We start from the raw sequence: 19,244 nt of genomic DNA, 5'->3' as shown, positions 1-19,244 counted from the left end.
CCCTCTGGGTGAAAAAAGCTCTCCTCAAATCCCCTCTAATCCTTCTACCAATTACTTTAAATCTATGCAATAAAAACAGAAAATGCTGGAAATACTCAGCAGGTCAGGCAGCATCTATGGAAAGAGAAACAGAGTTAACTTTGCAGGTCGATGACCATCAGGAAAAAGCTGGAGATGGAACAGGTTTTTAAGCAAGAGCAGGGGCAGGGAAAGTGGGAGGGGAGGAAAGAACAAAAGGGATGGAAGGCAGGAGAGATTAAGAGACAAAAGGAGATGGTAATGGGACAAGTTAATAAACAAAAGATGGCTCTAGATGAAGTGTAAATGGCGATGGCAGAATGAAAGACAGCTGCCATGTGAGAGAGAGAAAAAAATGGAAAAAAAGAATAGGGGCAGAGGTTATGGTCTGAAATTGTTGAACTCTATGTTGAGTCCAGAAGGCTGTAAAGTGCCTAATCGAAAGATGAGATGCTGTTCCTCGAGCTTACGTTGAGCTTCATTGGAACAGTGTAAGAGGCCGAGGGCGGTGAGGTCTGAGTGGAAGTGGAGTGGAGAATTAAAGTGACAGGCGTCCGGAAGCTCGGGGTCATCCTTACGGACTGAACGGAGGTGTTCCGCAAAGCGGTCACCCAATCTGCGTTTGGTCTCCCCAATGTAGAGGAGACCGCATCGTGAGCAGCGAATACATTATACTAAATTGCAAGAAGTACAAGTAAATTGCTGTTTCACCTGGAAGGAGTGATTGGGGCCCTGGACAGTGGGAAGGGAGGAGGCAAAAGGGCAGCTGTTGCATCTCCAGCGCTTGCATGGGAAGGTGCTGGGCGAAGGGGAAGGGGTGTAGCACCCTGGTTATTGACCTCTCTGCTAAGGGAAATAGGTCTTTCCTATCTACTCTATGTAGGCCCCTCATAATTTTATACACCCCAATCAAGTCTCCCCTCAGCTGCTTCCGTTCCAAAGAAAACAACCCCAGCCTATCCAATCTTTCCTCATAACTAAAATTCTCCAGTTCTCGTAAATCTCCTCTGTACCCTCTCTAGTGCAATCACATCTTTTCTGTGATGTGGTGACCAGAACTGTACGCAGTACTCTAGCTATGGCCTAACTAGTGTTTTATACAGGTCAAGCATAACCTCCCTGCTCTTATACTCTATGCCTCGGCTAATAAAGGAAAGTGTCCCGTATGCCTTCTTAACCACCTTATCTATCTGTCCTGCTACCGTCAGGGATCTGCGGACATGCATTCCAAGGTCTCACTGTTCCTCTACGCTTCTCAGTACCCTACCATTTTTTGTGTATTCTCTTGCCTTGTTAGCCCTCCCCAAATGCATTACCTCACACTTCTTTGGATTGAATTCCATTTTACCAATTGTCTGCCAACCTGAACAGTCTATTGATATCTTCCTGCAGTCTACAGCTTTCTTCCTCAATATCAACCACACGGCCAATTTTTTTATCATCTGCAAACTTCTTAATCATGCCCCCTACAATGAAGTCTAAGTCATTGGTATATACCACAAAAAGCAGGGGACCGGGTACTGAGCCCTGGGGAACCTCGCTGGAAACAGCCTTCCACTCAAAATACACCCGTCGACCATTACCCTTTGCTTCCTGCCACTGAGCCAATTTTGGATCCAACTTGCCACTTTCTCTTGGATCCCATGGCTTTTTACTTTTCTAACCAGTCTGTCATATGGGACCTTGTCAAAAGCCTTGCTAAAATCCATGTAGACTACATCAAACACATTGCCCTCATTGACCCTCCTTGTTACCTGTTCAAAAAATTCAATCATGTTAGTCAGATGCGACCTTTCATTAACAGGGGCCTTTAGGGAAGAGTGACTATAATACGAATTTTATATTGAGTTTGAAAGTGATTTAGTTAAGTCCGAAACTAGGGTCTTAAATCTAAACAAAGCTAGCTATGTAGATATGAGGGGCGAGTTGGCTAAGGTAGATTGGGAAACTACATTAAAAGGTATGACGGTAGACAAACAATGACTAGCATTTTAGAATTAATACATAATTTACAAGAAGTATACATTCCTTTAAGGCACAAAAACCCCACAGGAAATGTGGTCCAATCGTGGCTAACAATAGAAGTTAAAGATAGTATTAGATCAAAGGAAGAGGCGTATAATGTGTAGTGATCAATAACATGTCATTCTGTGGTGGACACTAGGTGGAGCAGTAGAGCTGTATATAGCTGTATGTATAAGACTACACTACCCAGCTGTATATATATATTAAGACTACATTACTCATGAGGCTAGGCTACCCACAAGGCAACAGTCAAGATGGCAGCCTGCACACAGGAGCACACATGCAGCATCTCTACAGATACTGTACCTAGAGAATGTGTACTGAATAAATGACTAACTAGAAGCTAGCTGTGTTCATAATAAGAATGTCTATTTATTAATGAACATAACATGGTACCAGGGTGGTGAAGATCTGCTGAAAATTGTGAAAAGCGACATGGAGAATTTGAAGACACCAGAGCATTTGAAACTCACAGAAAAAATCGACTACAATTGACAGACTTTTAAACAGCAATTCGAACTCTACATTACAGCCATCGGATTTGGTACGAAGCCAGATGCAAGGAAGATAGCGTTGCTGCTTACGGTTGCAGGCCCACAGGCGATAGAGGTATTTAATACATTTGTATTTAATCCAGAGGAGAACAGAGATAAATTAGATGATGTGCTACAGAAATTTGATGCACATTGTTCTCCCAAAAAGAATGAGACGTATGAAAGATACATCTTCCGTTCTCGGACACAGCAACAAAATGAGACTTTTGATAGCTTTATAACTGATCTGAAACTGAAAGCACAGACATGTAATTTCTCTGAGCTCAAAGCATCCATGATTCGTGACCAGATTGTGTTTGGTATTCATGATAAAAAAGTCAGGGAACGTCTGTTGAGAGAAACGGAACTAAATTTGGAAAATGCGGTGAAAATATGCCAAGCCAGCGAGCTAGCTTGAAATCACGCGAAGACTTTCAGTGAAATCAATAATGATGCGAATGTAATGAGTGATAATGCTGCTGTCGGTGCTGTGTCCTACAAGGGGAAGAAACGTGGGCAGAACAGAAATGAAAAGCAATCGGAGGATGAAATTTTTAATTGTAAACGCTGTGGTTACAAACACCAGTTAAGACAATGCCCAGCGTTTGGAAAAATGTGCACAAAGTGTAATGGAAAGAATCACTTTGCCAAACAATGCTTTTCAAAAGTAAAAACAATGAAAGGGCAACAAGTTAATGTGATTGAGGACACTGATTTAAGTGAGACATTTTTTGTAGGAATGGTGTCATGTGACGATATCAAAAAAGATACAGAAAATGTGCAGCCCTCAGAAATAGACAATGCTGAACATAAAGTTAATGCAGCAAAAGAGGACAAATGGATGATCCCACTGCAGATAAATGGAGCATTAGTTACATTGAAACTGGACACTGGGGCAAAAGCAAACTTAATCAGTATGAGTGACATTAACAATATGAAAGAAAAGCCCAAAATACAGAAAAAGTCAGTACTACTGAAGAGCTATAATGGACAGAAAATAGATAGCTTAGGTGTATGCAGACTTAAAGTGACAGTCAAAGACAAAGTGCATCATCTCATGTTTTCTGTTGTGGCTGAAAGGCTTGATTCACTACTGGGTGACAAAGCTTGTGAGGACTTAGAACTGGTCAAAAGAGTTTACCGTATAAACTGTGCCATAAGCAGACCAGATGACTCAGGTGATGAAGCAGAGAGCCCATCAAGGATGAAAAGGCCAAAGGGTATCCATGTCTTCAAAAAGCCTAGTTTCTCCAAGAAGAAAGAAAAAGACTTTAAGATCAAAGAGAAGCCAAAGGAAGAAAAGCACAAAGAGGAAAAACACAAGGAGAAAAAGTCCAAAGATATAACCGCAGCAGATGTTGATAAGCAGTGGAAAGAGAAAAAGAAAAAGAAGAAGCCTGCACCAGAGCAGGAAGCAGTTCTGGTGGATACTCCTTCTTTCCTCAGGCCAATCTTTGGTGTTCCATTAGCCGAGGCTGCTGAGAGGACTATGCTGTATGATGGGATCCAGCTGCCAGCAGTTTTTCGAGAGTGTATTGACTACATTGAGAGTTATGGCATGAAGAGTGAAGGAAACACTGAAACCCTCTCCAAGCAAAGATCGCAAGGAGACCTCGATCTATACAAGAGCAGATTGATGACAATGCCGCAACTGCATCTTGTCATTCACCGCCAGAACAATCTCATGAAGACACATCAGACTTACCCGTGTTGAGAAGATCCACACGTGAAGTAAAAGAGCCTGATAGACTTAATCTTTGAGTACAATGTAAAGCTTTGAAAATGTGTTGACTGTTTTGAAAATGTTTATGTTTATAGAGCACTAACAAAAGTGTTACTGATATTATCTTTATTGTTTTCTTGAAAGTTGATTGATATTGATTTTGTTAAACCTCAAAGAAAGGAGGATGTAGTGATCAATAACATGTCATTCTGTGGTGGATACTAGGTGGAGCAGTAGAGCTGTATATAGCTGTATGTATAAGACTACACTACCCAGCTGTATATATATATTAAGACTACATTACCCATGAGGCTAGGCTACCCACAAGGCAACAGTCAAGATGGCAGCCTGCACAAAGGAGCACACATGCAGCATCTCTACAGATACTGTACCTAGAGAACGTGTACTGAATAAATGATTAGCTAGAAGCTAGCTGTGTTCATAATAAGAATGTCTATTTATTAATGAACATAACATAATGTTGCCAAAAAGAGTAGTAAACCTGAGGATTGAGAGGATTTGAAAATTCAGCAAAGGAGGACCAAGAAATTGAAAAGGAAAGTGAAAAACGAATATGAGAGTAAATTAGCAAGAGACATAAAAACAGATTGTAAGTATTTCTATAGGTATGAATATAGGAAGAGATTAGTGAAAGTAAACGTGGGCCCATTAAAAAATACTGCAGATGCTGGAAATCTGAAATAAAAACAGAAAATGCTGGAGACACTCAGCAGGTCAGGCAGCATCTGTGAAGAGAGAGACAGAGTTAACGTTTCAGGACAATGACCTTTCGTCAGAACTGGAAAAAAGCAGGAAATGGAACAGATTTTAAAGCAAGTTTAGGGGCTGGGAAATGGGTAGGGATGAAAGAACAAAAGAGAAGGTCTGTGATAGGATGGAAGGCAGGAGAATTAAAGAGACATTAAGAGATATTCAAGGCAAAAGGAGATGGTAATGGGACAGGTTAAGAAACAAAGGATGGCTCTAGATGAAGTGTGAATTGCGCTGGCAGAATAAAAGACAGCTGCCATGTGGGAGAGAAGAACAAAAGGCACAAACAAAAAGTGTGGATTAAAAAATATATGTGATAGGGGCCGAGGTTATGATCTGAAATTGTTGAACTCTATGTTGAGTCCAGAGGGCTGTAAAGTGCCTAATCGAAAGATGAGGTGCTGTTCCTCGAGCTTACGCTGAGCTTCCGTGGAACAATGCAAGAGGCTGAGGACGGTGAGGTCTGAGTGGGAGTGGTGTGAAGAATTAAAGTGACAAGCGACCAGAAGCTCAGGGTCCCCCTTACGGACTGAACGGAGGTGATCCGCAAAGTGATCACCCAATCTGTGTTTGGTCTCCCCAATATAGAGGAGACCACATCATGAACAGCGAATACAGTATACTAAATTGCAAGAAGTACAAGTAAATCGCTGTTTCACCTGGAAGAGGTATTTGGGGCCCTGGACAGTGGGAATGTATCAGTGCCGTTTCCTGCTCTCGCCCTGAACTAGATAATTTCATTCACTTTGCTTCCAATTTCCACCCTTCCCTCACCTTCACTACTGCAGTTGTACAGGGCCTTGGTGAGACCACACCTTGAGTATTGTGTGCAGTTTTGGTCGCCTTATCTGAGGAAGGATGTTCTTGCCATGGAGGGAGTGCAGCAAAGATTCACCAGACTGATACTTGGGATGGCAGGAATGACGTATGAGGAGAGATTGGGTCGATTAGGCTTATATTTGCTAGAGTTTAGAAGAATGAGAGGGGATCTCATTGAAACTTATAAAATTCTAACAGGACTAGACAGACTAGATGCAGGAAGGATGTTTCCGATGGCGGGGGAGTCCAGAACCAGGGGTCACAGTCTAAGGATAAGGGGTAAGCCATTTTGGACTGAGATGAGGAGGAATTTCTTCACCCAGAGAGTGGTGAACCTGTGGAATTCTCTACCACACAAGGCAGTTGAGGCCAATTCATTAAATATATTCAAGAAGGAGTTAGATATATTTCTTAAGGCTAAAGGGATATGGGGAGAAAGCAGGGACAGGGTACTGAATTTGGATGATCAGCCATGATCTCATTAAATGGCGGAACAGGCTCGAGGGGCCGAATGGCCTACTCCTGCTACTATCTTCTATGTTTCTATGTTCACATGGTCCATCTCCGACTCTTCCCTTCCCTTCCTCGACTTCTCCGTCTCCATCTCTGGGGATAGGTTATTGTCAACCATTCACTATAAGCCCACTGACTCCCACAGCTACCTGGACTACACTTCCTCCCACCCCGCCTCCTGTAAGGACTCTATTCCATTCTCCCAGTTTCTCCGTCTCCGCCGCATCTGCTCTGACGATGCCACCTTCCATGCCAGTGCATCCGACATGTCTTCCTTTTTCCTCAACCGAGGATTCCCCTCTACAGTGGTTGACACGGCCCTCGACCGTGTCCATTCTATCTCCCGCACTTCTGCCCTCACCCCTGCCCCTCCCTCCTGGAACCACGATAGAGTTCCCCTTGTCCTCACCTTTCACCCCACCATCGACCTTTCTCTCTTCACAGATGCTGCCTGACCTGCTGAGTGTCTCCAGCATTTTCTGTTGTTATTTGGGCCCATTAGAGGCAGAGACAGGAGAAATTATAATGGGCAGAGACATTAAATCAATACTTTGGGCTAGATTTTCAGTGGGCCGTGAGGTGGGGTTTCAGGCGTGTGTGGGGGGGAAAAATCCCGAATTCGGGGGTCCTGACACCACCCCGCCCAAAACCCCGCCCCACGTAAGTTTCAGGGGCGGCGGGTACCCACCCCGCACTGGGACCCGCCGAAACCAGGTGGGAAGGGATTAGTGCCAATTAACTGCCTGTTAACAGGTAGTTAACAGGCAGTTTTTAGCCTAATCCCTATTTTGAGGGGTTTCGTGTGGGTTTCCCGACAGCTTCAAACCACGCCAGGTTAGAGCAGGCGGGCCGTCAGGTTGGAGGGGTCGCGATGTCGGTGCTCAGGTGAGTGGTGGGTGCATGAGTGTAAAGGTAAGTGTGTTTGGTGTGCCTAAAGTGTGTAAAGAACTTTTACTTACCTGTACTTATCTTAACAGCCTTTCTTCCTGTAGTCGTCGGGTGCCCATCACTCAGCCGGAACTTAAAGCTGAATGGCTGCGATCTGTCAAAGTGACAGCCTTCAGCTTTGAGTGCCGGTGTGAGTTCTAACTGAGTCTGTGCAGAATGACTCATGGTAGAACTCAGAGTGTCAGTGTTTGACAGTTTCAAACAGCTGTGAAACACTGATATTTCATCTGTCAAAAACTCTTGACAGATGAAATTGCAGTCTGTGACGTCACCTGTTGCCGGGTGGCCCTTAATTGGCCCTCAACAAGGTCAATCAAGGGAAAATCACGCGGATTGGCCGGATGTCGAAGTAGGCGGGTCAAAAACCCAAAAGGGGAAGTCCCGCCTTCTTCCCGACAGGTTCGGGAAAATCTATCCCTTTGTATCTGTCTTCACAGTAGAAGACACAAAAACCATTCTGGAAATAATGGGGAACCAAGGTTCTAAAGAGAATGAGGAATTTAAAGACATCAGTATAAGTAAAGAGATAGTACTGGAGCAATTAATGGAACTAATTGGCAACAAATCCCCTGGACCTGACGCCCTGCATCCTAGGGTTTTAAAAGAGGTAGCTGCAAAGATAGTGGATGCACTAGTATTAATCTTCCAGAATTCCCTGGATTTTAGAACAGTCCCCAAGGATTGGAAGGTAGTAAACATAACCCTGCTATTTAAGAAAGGAGGAAGAGAAAAAACGGGGAACGCTAGGCCAGTTAGCCTGACATCAGTAGTAAGCAAAATGCTAGAATCTATTATTAGAGACGTGGTAACAGGGCACTTAGAAAATTGTAATATGATTAGCCAGAGTTAACATGGTTTTATGAAAGGGAAATCTGTTAGAGTTTTTTGAAGATGTAACTAGTAGGATGGATAAGGGGGAACCAGTGGATGTAGTGTATTTGGATTTTCAAAAAGCATTCGATAAGGTGCCACACAAGAGGTTATTACACAAAATTAGGACTCATGGGATTGGGGGTAATATATTAGTATGGATTGAGGATTGGTTAATGGACAGAAAACAGAGAGTAGGAATAAACGGGACTTTTTTGGGCTGGTAGGCTGTAACTAGTGGGGTACCACAAGGATCAGTGCTTTGGCCTAAGCTATTTACAATCTATATTAATAACTTAGATGAAGGGACTGAGTGCAATGTATCCAAATTTGTTGATGATACAAAGTTAGGTGGGAAAGTAATCTGTGAGGAGGATGCAAAGAGGCTGCAGAAAGATATAGACAGGTTGACTGAGTGGGCAAGAACATAGAAAATGGAATAGAGTGTGGGGAATTGTCAAGTTATCCACTTTGGTAGGAAAAACAAAAAAGCAGAATATGAGAGACTGGGAAATATTTGCATTCAGAGCGATCTGGGTGTCATTGTACATGAATCACAGAACCTTAACATGCAGGTACATCAAGCAACCAGGAAAGCAAATGATATGTTAGCTTTTGTTACAAAGGGATTAGAGTATAAGAGTAAAGAAGTCTTACTACAATTATACAGGGCATTGGTGAGGTCACACCTGGAGTAGCGTGTACAGTTCTGGTCTCCTTACCTAAGGAAAGACATACTTGCCTTGGAGGGAGTGCAATGAAGGTTCACTAGACTGGTTCCTGGGATGAGGGGATTGCCCTGTGAGGAGAGATTGAGTAGACTAGGCCTATATTCCCTAGAGTTTAAAAGAATGAGAGGTGATCTAATTAAAACATATAAAATTCTTAAGGGGCTTGACAGGGTTAATGCTGGCAAAATGTTTCCTCTGGCTGGGGAATCTAGAACATGGGGTCACAGTCTCAGAATAAGGGGTTGGCCATTTAGGACTGAGATGAGGAGAAATTTCTTCACTCAAAGGGTTGTGAATCTTTGGAATTCTCTGCCCCAGAGAGCTGTGGATGCTCAGTCGTTGAGTGTATTCAAGACAGAGGTCGATCATTTTTTTGGAATTAAGGGATATGGGGATAGTGTGGGAAGGTGGAGTTGAGGTAGAAGATCAGCCATGATCTTGTTGAATGGCGGAGCGGGCTCGAAGGGCCAAATGGCCTACTCCTGCTCCTATTTCTTCTGCTCTTATGTTCTTAACTCCATGCTGACTGTCCTTGATTAATTCGTGCCTTTCTAAATGACGATTAATACTGTCCCTCAGAATGTTTTCCAATAATTTGCCCATCACCGAGGTTAGGCTAACTGGCCTGTAATTACTTTGTCTATCCCTTTCTCCCTTTTTATACAACAGCACAATGTTAGCAATCCTCCAGTCCTCCAGCACCACACCTGTAGCCACAGAGGATTGGAAAATGATGGTCAGAGCCGCCGCTATTTCCTCACTTCCTTCACATAACAACCTGGGATACATTTCATCTGGGCCTGGCGATTTATCTACTTTCAAAGATGCTAACCCCTTATTACTTCCTCTCTCACTATGTTTATCTCATCTAATATTTCACACTCCTCCTCCTTAACTAGAATGTCTGCATTGTGCCTCTCTTTTGGAAAGACAGAAGCAAAGTATTCATTAAGAACCATACCCACATCTTCCGCCTCCACAGACAGGTTTCTTTTTTGGTCTCTATTAGGCCCTACTCTTATGTTATTCTCTTGTTCTTTATATATTTATAATAAAACATCATTGGATTTTCATTGATTTTACTTGCCAATATTTTTTCATGCCCTCTCTTTGCTTTCCTAATTTCCTTTTTAATTTCATCCCTGCACTTTCTATACTCCTCTTAGCTTTCTGCAGTATTGAGTCCTCGGTATCTGTCATAAGCTTCCCTCCCTTTTTTGCCTTATCCAACCCTGGATGCCCCTTGACATCCAGGGTGCTCTAGATTTGGATGTCCCACCTTTTTTCTTTGTGGGAACATATTTGCTTTTAACCCTTACTATCTCTTCCTTGAATGCCTTCCACTGCTCTGATACTGATTTACCTTCAAGTAGCTGTTTCCAGTCCACTTTTGCGAAATCACATTTCAGCTTAGTAAAATTGGCCTTTCCCTAATTGAAAACTTTGGCTGCTGGTCTATTTTTGCCCTTTTCCATAACTATGCTAAATCTAACTGAATTATGATCACGACCAACAAAATGCTCTCCCACTGTTACCTCTTCAACCTGCCCAGCTTCATTCCCTAAAACTAAGTCCAGAACCGCCCCCTCTTTTGTTGGGCTTGCTGCATACTGGCTAAAAAAGTTCTCCTAAGTGTATTTTAAGAACTCTATACCTTTTACACAGATTCTATCCCAGTTACTATTAGGGTAGTTGAAAACCCCTACTTTTGCTGTCCTATTGTTTTTGCACGTCTCAGAAATTTGGCTTCATATTTGCTCTTCTATCTCCCTCTGACTATTTGTGGGTCAATAGTACACTCCCAGCAGTGTGATTGCCCCTTTTTTGTTATTCAGTTCACCCCATGTGGCTTCATTTGATGATTCTTCTAACATATCATCCCTCCTCACAGCTGTAATTATTTCTTTAACCCCTTCCTTTTTTTATCCCCCTCTCTGTCGAAAACCCTGTAATCAGAATGTTGAGCTGCCATTCCGGCCCTTCTTTCAGCCATGTTTCAGTAATAGCTATGATATCATACTGCCATGTGTCTATCTGTGCCCTCAGCTCATCTGCCTTATTCACTAGACACTTTGCATTGAAGTATATACCATTAAGCACCGCCAAACCCATGTTGTCTATTTTCTAGCCTTTGTTTCCTCTGCCTTCCAAACTCACTTACTAATTTACTGCCTTCCATTTCCAGCTTTGCTTCTCTCCCTTCTGAATCTATGCTCAGGTTCCCATTCCCCTGCCAAGCTAGTTTAAATCCTCCCCAACAGCACTAGCAAACCTCCCTGCGAGGATATTGGTCCCGGCCTTGTTGAGGTGCAATGCCTCCAGCTTGTATAGGTCCCACCTGCCCTAGGACCGGTCCCAATGCCTCCGGAATCTAAAGCCCTCCCTCCTGCACCAGCTCTCCAGACACATTTTCATCTGCTCTATCCTTCTATTTCTGTACTTACTAGCGCGTGGCACCAGGAGTAATCGGGAATCATTACCTTTGAGGTCCTGCTTATTAATCTCTTTCCGAGCTCCCTAAAATCTGCCTGCAGGACCTCATCCCTCTTTCTACCCATGCCATTGGTACCAATATGGTCCACAACCTCTGGCTGTTCCCCCTCCCCTCTCAGAATGTCCTGCAGCCACTCAGTGACATCCTTGACCCTGGCACCAGGGAGGCAACATAGCATCCTGGAGTCACGTCTGCGGCTGCAGAAATGCCTGGCTGTTCCCATAACTAATCCCCAATCACCAATGCTTTTCTGACCTTCCTCCTCCCCCCCCCCCCTGTATAGCTGAGCCACCTGTGGTGCTGTGGACTTAGCTCTGGCTGTACTCCCCAGAGGAACCATCGTCTTCACCAGTATTCAGAAATGAATATCGGTTCGAGAGCGAAATGCACTCAGGGGACTCCTGCACCACCTACCTGATTCTCCTTGTCCGTCTGGCGGTCACCCATTCCCTCTCTGCCTGCAAACTGTTAAACTGTGGTGTGACCACTTCCTGAAACGTGCTATCCGCGTGGCTCTCACCCTCATGGATACACTGCAGTAACACCAGCCGCTGCTCAAGCTACGAAAACTGGAGCTCGAGCTTCTCCAGCTGATGACACTTCCTGCACATGTGGTTGTCCAGGACACGAGAAGCATCCTGGACTTCCCACATGGCACAGGATGTACATTCAATGGGACTGAGGTGCCCTGCCATGCCTCTATGTAATAGAATATTTACTAACTTAACGGAAATAAACTCAAGACTACTAACTAAAACTTCTTCGTTTAACCTACTGCCCTAACTTAGAGAGAAAAAAGACAAAATTGTTTACTTAAGCTTAACAAGAACCATAGAGATACCAAATACAAAGAACCTAAATATTATACATCTAGATACTTAACTTAGAGTCCTCAGGTTCTGTGGCTCCACTCCTCCTTTTGAGTTGGATGTGAGAAACCGCCTTCCTCCTCTACACCAAATTCCTACTATCACCAAATTCTTCGACTCTGCTTGCGATCCACGCCAATTGCGATTCACCCAGCTCTGTCTCCAAGCTCTGTGCTCAAGCTGTGATGTGGCTGCCATGGTTGAACAGTGTGTGCAAGCCGTGAAATGTGGGTATAAGACTTGCAGCAGTGCTCAGTTTGTGAGTGTGCGGTGGAGCATATGAATGTTAGCTATGAGTCCTGATTGATAGAGAATGTTGGTAGGTGAGTGATGGGGCTGTGAATTGAGGAGTGTCTGAGGCTGGTGGTGTAGTTGGTAAGATATGGCATTTGAAGATACATTCACTGACCTTGACAACTCGTGTGAGGGCATTGAACTTCTTCCGGTACTGCATCCAGGTCCTCGGGGCTAGACTCCTGACATTGACGTCCATGGCTATCTGCTCCCACTGCCTTTTAAGCATGTGTCTGGAGGACCTCCTGGCCCCCTGTGAATACAGGACATCTCTCTTACTTTCCACCTCCTCCACCAAGGCCTCCAGTGCAGCGCCGAAAACCTTGGGGCCTGCTCTCTCCCATGTTGTGTCATTCTTCACTGTTTCCCAGGTCAGATTCACTTGCTGCACGACTGCCAGCACCTGCTCCAGCCACAATGCACCTCCCCCGTAAGAGGTGCAGGCTAGCTTTAAGCAGTGCAGGATAGCTTTAAGAAGTGCTAGAAAGTTACAATTTTGGGCCTCCTGCTGATGTGTGCAGCCAATGAACAGTGTGATTAGCACTGGCTGCACACAGCAATCATTCTAATGAGCAGGCAGCACAAAGTTGGCATGCTGCCTGCATTTCAATGAACGGGCATGGGATAATCGTGCATCGCAATCCCCACGTCCCTTTTTGGGGGTTAACCAATTTGGCCCCCAGGGAATACTGCATTGTAGGAGGGTGCTGTCTTATGGATGAGATGTTAAACTGTAGCCCTGTCTGCCTGTTCAGGTCGATGATAAACACTCACATTATCTGAAGAAGAGCGGGTTGCTCTCTCAATGTCCTGGCAAACATTTATTCCTCAATTAATGCCACTAAGATGGATTAACTGGTCATTTATCGCATTGCTGCTTGTGGGACCTTCCTGTGTTCAAATTGGCTAATGTATTTATCTACATAGCAACAGCGTCTGCACTTCAAAAGTAATTCATTGGCTGTGAAGCTCTTTGGAACATTCTGATGTGAACAGCACAACATAATTGCAAATTTTGTCTTCCCTTATCAAAACCTTCATAATTTTAAACAGATTTCCTCTGCAGATTTGAATATTTGTAAAATATTTGATTAAAGAAAGATCTTAACCTTCTTTGTTCTAATGAAGAGAGCTTTGGTTTCTCTATTCTCTCCTCATAACTAAAACTTTTCATCCTTGGTATCATCTTGGTGAATCTCTTCTGTACCCTGTCCATCACTTTGAGATCTTTCCAAAAGTAAGGTGCATAAAATTAGACACAATATTCTAACTGCAGCCTAACAAATGATTTATATATATTTGAATTACCTCTTTGCTATTGTACTTGAACCATTATTTATAAAACCCAGGATCCATATGTTTTTTTTTAACAGCTTTAACAACTTACCCAAATCTTTAAAAGTTGGAGGATATCTGAACCTTTAAATCGCGAGGCGACTCTACTCCTTTTAAAGTTTTACCATTTAGTGTATGGGAGAGAATTTCTGCACTGTTCTCCCGATCTCCTAACAAACCTTTGGGGGAAGATTAGCGAAAACCTTGGAGAAACAGCGTAAATGCCCATTTTAGCCGGGGTTCCACCAAAATTACAGCAGATCGGATGAATCAACCCTTGCAGAAATTCCAAACTTATAGGTCCTCTCCTTATTCAACCTTCCAAAATATATCACCTCACATTTCTCTGCATTTAATTTCATCTGACGTTTATGCAACATTTGTATATTTGTAAAATAATTGGTTAATCTAAGATCCAAATGTAGAAAACATAATTGTATTATGTCTGAGAACTTCAGTGACTTCAGTAGCCAATTACAGTAATTTTCTTTTTAATACCCCCAGCGTCATGTTATGCGAAATGCAAAGGAGAGAATCAATACTGTGTTGTACGGGATGAAGCTAAAGGCATTGTTTGTGAATGTCAGGCTGGATATAAAACAAAAAATGACAAATGTGAAAGGTTGAGTATGAATTATTAGCATAAACGATTACATTTATTTTACACACCTTTCTCCCTTTACAGGCTGTTCACCACACATTGTCCCCCAGCCAGTGGAGGAGGACTGGCTGGAAGACAGTGGCTGCTCACACTGAGCTATCCCCTCCAAACATGGCTCATGGCTCCTCTCAGGAACCCACGCACAGCTGCAGAGCATGTCTACAATAAGAGGCTTGCTTCCACAAGGAACATTATCAAGCAAACAATCGGTGTACTCAAGAAATGCTTCCACTGGCTGGATCGTTCAGAGCAGCTTTGTAGTACATCCCTAAGTGGGTCTGCTTCATGCTCCACAACTTTGCCATCATGAGGGACCAGCCCTTACCACCACCTGGGCAGCAAGAGGAGCAGGAAGAGGAGGAGGAGAGGCCTGAATCCCTATCTGCCCGAGCTCTCAGAGATCATCTCACTGAGGAAAGTTTTACCTAAATCAGCCCTCACATTCCCCATTCCCCATTCACCAACACTTTCACAATCCTTACAACCACCCGATTGCCTTCCTTCACTCCAGATTTATGGGTCTTGCCCTCACTTTATTACAGAGATAATCACCAACACCAAATCTAGAACAAATTTATCAAACAAATATTGTCAAATCATGTCAGCATTGACAAAAAATAACTAATCACCCTTGTGCAAGCCCTTAGTATCTATCTTGTGTTATCATTTTGCTATCCTCATGTTCCTACAAGGTGTTTCCCCAGTGGCTATAGCTTGGGAAATGGAAAGCTGTTCAGCTTCCATTGAGGACACTTCAGATGGCCTTGGAGGATGACCTCGAGCAGCTCTGAGGGCCCCATTGCAGACTGCGGCATCTTGGTGTGGGCTGCAGTATTCTGGGCCAGCAAGATGAGTGGCATCAGCAAGGGCATTGGCGGACTGTCTGGCGGGAGAGCAGGCATACTGTCATCCTGAGGTGCCTCTCCTATGGAGCCAAGGCCACTCTCCTGGGATGCTGCCTCGGCACTCCTAGGGTTCTGTTGGGGAACAGAGTGCGAGTGATGTAACGCCTGGAAGCTCCATTCAATAGTGGCCCCCAAAGTGACAATGGCAGCCATCTGAGCTTTCATGGCAGCAGTCTGTGCTACCATAGTAGGTCTGGCAGCAGTTTGTGTCAGAGCTGTCGTAAGAGGCTCCAACATGATGGGTTCCACTGTGGTGTTGGAGCTGACCACTCGGTCCAAGTTGGTCAGAATATTCTCCATGGTCTGTGCAAAGCCTTGAGACAAGTTGGAGCTGGACTACTTCATGTTCAGCAACATTGTGCACAAGTTATCTGGCAGGTTGCCCAGTGCAACCACCATTTCCTGATAGATGCCCATCAGCCTTCTTCAGTAGCCTGGGCCCTTGAATTTTGCATCTATGTTGTCTGCAGCAGAACTAGTATGTGACATTGCTCATTCGTGCCAGCTCATTGGAGAGCAATGTGTTGTTCTAGCCCCTGCCCTAGCTTCTGCGCACTTGTTCCCAGTGAGTCACCACATGCAGATACGGCCCCTAACCCAGACTCTAAAGTCTGCATGGTGCAAGTATCTGAGCTGGTGCTAGTGAGAATCAGATCAGGTTAGATCTGGAGATCATGTAAACCTTTACGGCATTGCATCCATGTCCTTGGCACGATGCTCCTGACATTGACATGCTCAGCGATTTCTTCCTACTGTCTGGGAAGAAGATGCCTGTAGGGCTTCCTACCCCCTGGGGAAGAGGATGTCCTTCCTTCTCTCTAATGCGTGTACCAAGGCCTCGAGTGCCGCATCAGAGAAACTTGGTGCCCACTCGCGCTCCCCTTCAGCCATTTGTTCAGCAAGTTCTTCCTTCTTCTCTGCAGTTAGAATTCACCCTTTATGAGGTGCTGGCTCCCTTTAAGTAGTGTCATGGACCCTGATATCCAACCCCCTACTCATAGGCGTGCAGCTAATGAGTAGCACGGGTAGCACTGGCTGCATGCCTGGATGATCAAATTCAGCAGGCAGCATGGATATTGCTGGTGCAGGCAGTGCAAAAATGGGTGCGATCGGATTTCTAGGCCTAGGAATTTTGGAATAGAGAGAATTTTCAGAATGGCATTTTCAGAATATCACTGATTCCCATTTTCTTGACCTTAACGCTGTCAAAGTTCTTTCTGAAATGGTCATTTCCTTGAAGTACTATCTCAGGGCTGGTAGGTCATTTAAGAATGCTATCGTAATTTGACCCATTTCTTAGCTGATCAAATGCTGGTCATTCTTGAGCATCTGATAAGCCTATAGAACAGTACTCCAGTTATTATTCGGAAGACACCTTTTTATTTCTTCAGCTACATGGTTTATAAAGTTCTTCCATAATATTCCACTGGATTCTCATACTTAACATTACTTTGAGGCATTGAATGATTTGTCAATTTTCTTAAGGTTAATTTGTTACCATCAACATAGTGTTCCCGGCATGCCTCATGGTTTTGGCATACAGAATTCTTCACTTCTGCCACTTTGGCACCTCTGGCTCTCTTTTGTTTTATTTATTCTTGGTTTGTGGGGAATGTTGCTAAGGCTGCATCTATTACCCATCCCTAGTTTCCCTGAGAAGGTGGTGGTGGGCCTTCTTGAATAGCTGCCATCCTTGTGGTGATGGTGCTCCTACAATTGTGTTAGGTAGGGAATTCTAGGATATTGGCCCAGTGATGCTCAAAGAATGGTGATGAATGTCCAAGTCAGGATGGTGTGTGACTTGGAGGGGAAGTTGGAGGTGATGGTGTTGATATAACTTTGCTGATATTGTCACTCGGTGATTGAACAACCTGCTGAAAGTCACTGTCAAAGCTTACATAAATAATGACACTTACGTGAGGTACCATAGAGTGACTGGTGCCCATGGAAACTTATTCCAGCAAGGAGTAAACACCTTCAGGAAAGGAAAGGGAGAAAAATGGAGGAGAAAATTACATTAAAAGTGTTTGTGTTTTCTTGTTATGTTATATGTAAATAGATCAATTTGGGGTGGATTGCAAAGACAAACACAGCATTTAAAACTGAGTAAAACTGAATTATAGCTACCCGATTTTTAACTGTTTTGATCTTCATTCAAGTTAACTGTTTTAGTGGGCCAAAATTTCATTTGAAATGTTACATATCTATGCACTTGAAGCATGATTTTTTAAAATTAAAGTGTCGACTAATGGTGTTTTTTTAATTTAGGTGTCCATTTGGCTATGGTGGAATAGACTGCAAGGATGGTAAGAACTGCAATTAATAGCTTTAAACTCACACCGTGAAATGAAGGGGATAGACTTTTCTTATTAATGAAAGGGAAGTGTTTCACTGGTGCATTGTGTGTGTAGGGTTGGCCTTTCAGAAGTTTCCATTAAAGTACATTGTTGGAGCAGAGTGAAGGGAACTCTACTCTGTCTCTAATATGTGACATATCTGGCTTGTTAATGCTTGATGCTGACACTTGTTTCAGAACAATGATAAAGCTTTTCCTAGCACTGACATCCCTCACATTGACAAGCACAAAATTTATTCCCCAAAAATCGAAACCACAAGGCATCGGCCCATGATATTTCAAAATGGACTTTATACCTGCCAAAAGAAGGAATTTTTAATGTTTATTTATAATCAAAAAGATGAAGTACATGAAATGAACAATTTATAGTTAAATCACTTTCTAACGTCTCATGGATCATCATGCTCCAAAACTAATTGTGGGGTGTGAATATGTGTGTGAGGGAATTACATAATGAATAAATTCTCAATAACTGTAGCTAGTTGTTGCTAATTTAAAAATAAAATAACATCCATGTATTAGGATCCATCTTAAGACTGTATATCTCAGTTATCTCAACAGCTCTGTTCATCTTGTGTTGGCATACATGATATTCAGCTTAAATAAACCCATTGACTGTATGAGGTCAACTAACCACTGAGGTCATCGCAGAGTCTGGTCTCTAATGAACATTAGGTTGTATATCCAAACTAGATTCAACTGTGGTATATTTTCTCTTTATCCTGCTTTATTTTACTGATACATTCATAAACTGCTTATCTACAAAAAGAAGAAAGAAATTAAAAGTTTGAAGTGTGGAGAGACTAGGTAAGCTGGGATTGTTCTCCTTGGAGCAGAGAAGGAGAAGGAGAGATTTAATAGAGGTGTTCAAAATTATGAAGGGTTTTGAAAGAATAAGTCTTCTTTCTTAGGCAGTCCCTCGGAACCGAAGGTGACTTGCTTCCACGTTAAAAATTAGATCTCAGCTGACTGATGAGTCCAACAGTCTCTGTCACAGGTGGGGCAGACGGTGGTTGAAGGGGTGGGTGGGTGGGGTGCTTGGGTTGACGTGCGCTCCTTCCGCTGTTTGCGCTTGGCTTTCGCTTACTCCCGGCGAAGAGACTTGAGGTGTTCGGCGCCTTCCCAGATGTTTCTCCTCCACTTTGTACGGTCTTGGGCCAGGGATTCCCAGGTGTCGGTGGGGATGTTGCACTTTTTCAAGGAGGCTTTGAGGGTGTCTTTGAAGCGTTTCCTCTGCCCACCTGGGGCTCTCTTGCCGTGTCGGAGCTCCGAGTAGAGCGCTTGTTTTGGGAGTCTCGTATCGGGCATGCGAACGATGTGACCCGTCCATCGGAGCTGATCGAGCGTGGTCAAAGCTTCGATGCTGGGGATGTTGGCCT

At 43.6% G+C, this 19,244-nt stretch overlaps 1 protein-coding gene across 3 annotated transcripts in view; it reads left to right on the top strand.

The window, feature by feature from the left end:
- LOC147120494 (mucin-13-like) overlaps positions 1-19,244 on the top strand; it is a 170,608-nt gene that overhangs the window by 131,339 nt on the left and 20,025 nt on the right. For all 3 annotated transcript variants that reach the window (XM_085986498.1, XM_085986500.1, XM_085986499.1), the window contains exons 21-22: positions 14,448-14,565; positions 17,778-17,815. In XM_085986498.1, the coding sequence (XP_085842624.1) occupies positions 14,448-14,565; positions 17,778-17,815 (156 nt within the window). The remainder of the gene's footprint in view (positions 1-14,447; positions 14,566-17,777; positions 17,816-19,244) is intronic.

The sequence above is a fragment of the Somniosus microcephalus genome, chromosome 4 (assembly GCF_052327205.1).
Source record: "Somniosus microcephalus isolate GS21.2 chromosome 4, FLI_Smic_1.0, whole genome shotgun sequence".
Classification (NCBI taxonomy): Eukaryota; Metazoa; Chordata; class Chondrichthyes; order Squaliformes; family Somniosidae; genus Somniosus; species Somniosus microcephalus.
This window is presented reverse-complemented; position numbering and strand designations above follow the sequence as displayed.